This window comes from Sphaeramia orbicularis, chromosome 1 (assembly GCF_902148855.1).
Source record: "Sphaeramia orbicularis chromosome 1, fSphaOr1.1, whole genome shotgun sequence".
Lineage (NCBI taxonomy): Eukaryota > Metazoa > Chordata > Actinopteri > Kurtiformes > Apogonidae > Sphaeramia > Sphaeramia orbicularis.
This window is the reverse complement of record NC_043957.1, coordinates 11,377,101-11,382,601: the sequence shown is the minus strand read 5'-3', so window position 1 is coordinate 11,382,601 and position 5,501 is coordinate 11,377,101. Positions and strand designations below refer to the sequence as shown.

General features: G+C 36.0%; 1 protein-coding gene across 1 annotated transcript; it reads left to right on the top strand.

Moving 5' to 3' along the window:
* The first annotated feature begins 649 nt into the window (after positions 1–649).
* Positions 650–2,802, top strand: LOC115426734 (myeloid-associated differentiation marker homolog). The gene has a single exon (XM_030144963.1). It carries the CDS (start codon positions 922–924, stop codon positions 1,819–1,821), a length of 900 nt encoding a protein of 299 aa, XP_030000823.1. The 5' UTR covers positions 650–921; the 3' UTR covers positions 1,822–2,802.
* The last annotated feature ends 2,699 nt before the right edge of the window (positions 2,803–5,501 follow it).

Here is a 5,501-nt window from a genome sequence, read left to right as displayed (position 1 = left end):
CCCTCATCTCGCTTCAATGAGCATACCTGTACACATACATACACATACATATACATATACATGTATTATACATATACATACACATATACATACACACATATATATAAATATACTCAGCTGCAATTCAAACATATTTCTAAGACTTGTGCGCTGAAAGGGCACTTTTACAGAATCATACACTACCCTTCCCTGAGGATAAAACAGATCCACACCCTACAAATTTATCCCTTGAATGACACACCACACAGATAATCCACAGCACCTATAAAACCCTCAAGATCATGTAAACACCTCCACAGAGAACTGTAAATGGCCCTATTTTATGCCTCAGTGGTGAGGTCAAAGTGATTGGGGATAGACAGATAGGTGTTGGCAAACTAATTCAGTTACAAGAACCCCTCATGCGGCCTTTTATTGCAGGTTAGAAAAAGGAACACAATTTCATGAGAATGGAGAGTAGGAGGAAGATAGCATTGTTTGCATATGCTTTTCTTTTTTTTTTTTTTTTTTTTTTTTTTTTTTGTGGTATCGTGCACCCACCTCTAGTGAGACTGAAAGTTTGCTGCTGCAACCTCAAAAAGGAAGTAGGCGAGGCTTGTTTTGACAATGACAGTGCTGTAAAATACATATTCCAGGAGATAATGATTCTGACGCGCTTTCTGTTGGCAAAAAGGATGAAGCATCAGTGCTCAGAGAAGAGATATACCATGTATTTTTGTATGGAACCTAACCATTTATGTGCTTTTATTTGATGTTTTTGTTTCCATGGACCATTCTTCAGAATTTATCATACAGGGAGATATTTTTGGATCTTCACAGTTTGGCTGACAAAGGACTTGGGGAAACTGAGACTGTCATATTATTTAACAAAACAAACAAAAAAAAGAATATTTTCTTGGACTCTGGATCAACACTGGAAAGATGCCTGTGATTGTGCTGGAGGCCAGAGACTTTGCCAGTCCTCTGTTTTTGGTGCGAACATGGGAAGTGATTTCTGGTTGTGTCACCTTCAGCCTCGTAGATTCGCTGGAAGAATCGGAACTAAACAAAGATCCATCTTACCAAAGCACTTTCAGGATCTTCTGCATGTTTACCTGGTGCTTCTTCTTCACCCTTACCCTCCTTATCCACATTCTCAGCATCATCCAGTTTCACAGCCTCCTTCCAATATCTTGGAAAAACCTGACCATGACAGTGGCAGTGTTTGGTGCACTGATGTGTCTCAGTGTGTCCGTTATTTTCCCTTGGATCATCATAGAGCATGAAAGGGTGTTTCCACGCCCCATGGCGGCTGCTGTGGCCTCCTGTCTTACCTTCCTGGCATACGCCTCTGAGTCCTGCGTGCTTTGCAGGCAAACACATGAGCAAAGAGGGTACATGGGCAGCAAGCCTGGTCTCCTAAAGATACTCCAGCTGTGGGGAGGTTGTCAGATGATACCTCTGTTTGTGGAAGCCATCCAGGACTTGCCTAATCGAGTGAACAGTTGGCAGTTGTGGGTTTCCGGTGTGTCTTACGGGATCTGTATCATCATGTCTGTAGTCACAGTGGTGGTAATTTTAGGCGACTTTGCTGGACAATGTTGCCTACCCTTTGACAGATTTCTGGCTGGGTTCAGTCTAATTGGGGTGCTGCTCTACATGGTGGCCACAGTGATTTGCTTTACAAAGATACTTGAGCTGAGAGACTTCAGGCCAATCCATCAGCAAACCAGTGCAGAAATGGTAATCATGGAGACAGTGATTGCAAGCATTACACTGTTAGCTTTTACAGTGGACCTCGCCTTCTCCATTAAACTTTTGTGTGATAGAAGTCATTCATGAATTCATAAATGTACAGCATGTGGCATTCATTATTTGACCTTTTACATTTCACTGTGCAAGATGTGGAATATAATATTAAGGTTTTCATTTATGTGTAACTGCCTTTCTCAAACTTAAGGGTTAGGATCCAAAAGGCTTCATTGACTATTTTTCATTGTATTGCCAATTGAAAAATGAAAATTGATTTTTTGAATTTTTCCTGAACAGAGATTTTACAAGAAATTATTTTGTCTGTGGAATATGAAGGCAGTCTTGTATTGTATTTGTCATTAGTATTTTTTATTTTGTGTGTCTGTTTGTTGGTAACTAGTGTGCTGTTCGTGTCATAGCTAACAACTCTAGTTGAGCCACAACTTCTGGCATTACGTTTTTGACTGCAAGTGTGTTTTTCACAAGCTAACATCAAATGTCAGTGTTTGCCTTCATTGTTGGTGTTTATGATGTTTAGCTGCACCTAACATTTGAGCATTCTGTCTGTGATTTGCAGCTTTGTCCTTAACTACAATGATAGTATGGAAATTCAGAACATATTTTTGGACATCTGGATCCATGATGTTTAATTGCATGATAATGACAACTGTTGCCTTTATGTTACCTTAGATTGATCTTTATATCCAGAGGAAGCAGGTCCCAGTTCATTTAATCCACCATGTTGCATCACCATCTTTAGCCCAAAACAGACTTTTTTTTGTTCTTTTTTTTTTTTTTTAGTTTTATAGCAATGAGCATCCAGTGTTAAATCATATTACTGATAAACAGTGTCTTTTGTCTGGAACCAGTCGATATCAGTAAACACCTTTTACTGATACAACCTTTATTTGCCGTAAGAAAGTATGTAAATGTCAAACTTAATGGTTGATTTTGAAATTAATCAGTATTGTGTAACCAAATTTATTTTTGAGACATATGAACTTCTAACTTAACAGCTGCTTATATCAAACTTTGCAAAATCAAACTAAACAAAAAAACAAACAAACAAAACCACGCATGAAGTGGCACTGATCATGCAGTTAAATATCTATACTGGGTGACAGGTGGGTAAGCTTCCAGCTGTGTTTATTGCCATACTAAAGTGTATGAAGTGTAGAGGAAATTATAGATTCAAATATAAATGAACTATGGATTTATGGCTCATAGAATGTAAAGCCATTTACAAATCAATAAACAAAAGGTTAAGTAATAAAACAATTTGCATTATTGATGAAAAATCATAAGTGTTTCAAGTCCAGTGCTTTCTTTTAATCTTTACAATAATTAACTTGAGACTCAAATAATTAGAACAGTTACCAATAGTATACACTAGATGGCAACACTCTCATAGCTACATGCTTAATTTAATCAGCAGTATGGGATATGCATAGGTGTATCAGTCAGATAAACGTTTGTAAGGGCAACATAATTAATGTTTTTCTTCTCAAACACGTTCTGTATAGTTCTTACAATAGGCAACAGTGACAAGACTAAATAGTTTTGGCTTCACAAGGCTATGTACACACTACTATGAAAAAACTGCATCTGTTAATGAAAAATTACTTCAAAACGGTGATAAAACATCTATTCAAATTTGCTTTTCTTGACTGGCCTTCAGAAAAAAGTATTCCGTCAAAGTCCACAACCTTGCTTTGTTTTTAAATGTACTTTGACCCAAACACTGTAGGACTTAAGAACAAATCTGAAGCTCCTCTGCATTAGTATTTTTACTTAATACATTTTTATAAATCTACTCCACTACTTCTCAGAGGCAAAAAAAACAAACAAACATTTAATTCAGTTTCAATTTAACCTTTTCACCCCTTTCCTGTCAAATGAAAATCAAGTATTTATCAATGTTAGACAAATAAAATGTTTAATAAAAAAATTATTTCAAAACTCTTTTATTCACTAGAGAAGTGGTTCCCAACCTTGTTTGGCTTATGATCCCATTTTAACATCACAAATTTCTGGCGACCCCAGACATTCAAAATGGAGAAATTTTTTTGCTAAAATTATTTGTTTTTGATCATGTATAGTTTGCTATACTGTGTTGCAAATAAATGTTATTTTTAGATGACATTTAGGCTATATAAAGTCTATTATTATGGACAGAGGCAGAAAAGCCAGGTGTAGAACACTGCATAAAGTGAGAATCTTATTTTCCTTGGTCAGGATATGTACAGTCAGTCCAGCTTGTATTTACAAGGCTGCATATTAATACTGAAAAAACAATAACTCAAACTATGAATTATAAAAGAGCTGCAGCATCTTAAACTGGCCACAATGAACATTTGAAAGATAAACAGCACCACAGTGCTTCAGTTTCAGCTTCACAGTTTGTCATGTCTTTTATGCTTTGGGATTGTCAACTCAACATATATTTTTTCATTAGTAAGTTTTTTTTTTTTTTGTTTTTGTTTTTATCAATTACTAGAATTTTCAGGCGACCCCATTTGAATTCCAGGCGACCCCAAGTGGGGTCCTGACCCCAAGGTTGAAAAACACCGCACTAGAGAAAGCATCAGCATAAAGATGACAATAGGCCTGTTTTTCTGAGCTTGTGAAAAGTTGATATTTTAGTGATATGAGGTTCTTTCTGGAAATGATACAATGATTCTGTAAACATATGATGAGCTTGTATTGAATTTAATTGAACTAAATTTTATTGATCCCCCAAGGGGGAAATTCAAGTATGTACAGCAGTACAAGACAGTATGCTTCAATACAATAGAGAAATGAAGAGATAAAAAATATAAACAATATAAACAAGTTTGTTAAAGTGGCTAAAGTGACAAGAAGTAGCAATGATAATAATGATAAAGTAGCAAGTGTGCAGTAGGTGACTTATGAAAGGGCAAGTGACACTGTCAGATGCAATGACTGCTTAGTTTGTTTGTAGAGTACGTTGCTGTAATCATTGCCCAATCTTAAACATCTACAACAGCAAAATTCAATACTGAACAGAAATTAGTAGTGATGTGAATTAAGGTGTTAATTCATTACTTAATTAATAAGTTGAAAAATCTGCAACATGGTAAAATGAAAAAGTAAGAGAAGGTATTTGCTCTACTGATCTTATGGAAATTGTTTCAATGATTTTGACATTACACATAATATGACATTATTGTATGTAGAACTTTAATTACACTACACTTACTTTGATAACTGAAAAGTTGTGTAGTTGATGTCTTTAATTTCTCGAAAAATTTAAAAATGGCCCAAAAGTAATTGAAGTCAATGTAACTTCTGTAAAAAGAGACTTGTTTGTAATAGAAATATCAGGGACTTGGCAAACCCAAATTAATATTTGTGAAATATTTGCTAAATAAACAGTCAGTAAAGATTATTCGGCTCACCAGTGATCACATTTTTGGAGCATTTGTAACTGGGGGGTATTACTACATTTACTGAAGTTGGTAAACCAGTCTGTAACTCTAGCTAATTATGAGTTATTATTTTCTGCAAAGATCACTATCAATAAGACTGGAAGACAACGGTTCATAACTTATTTACATTTTACTTTGTTGACATTCACACATCTGCCTCATCTGCTCCAGGCTCACTTAACTGCTTTGCTGAAAAATCGATCGCTCCTCCTCACTCTCAAAGCGTCACCAATGTGTGAGACAGTTACCCCTCCGCTCTGCTTTGATTACTCTGGCCTTGAGGGATTCCAGCGTTTTTTCTTTAAGGAACTACGAGTCCAG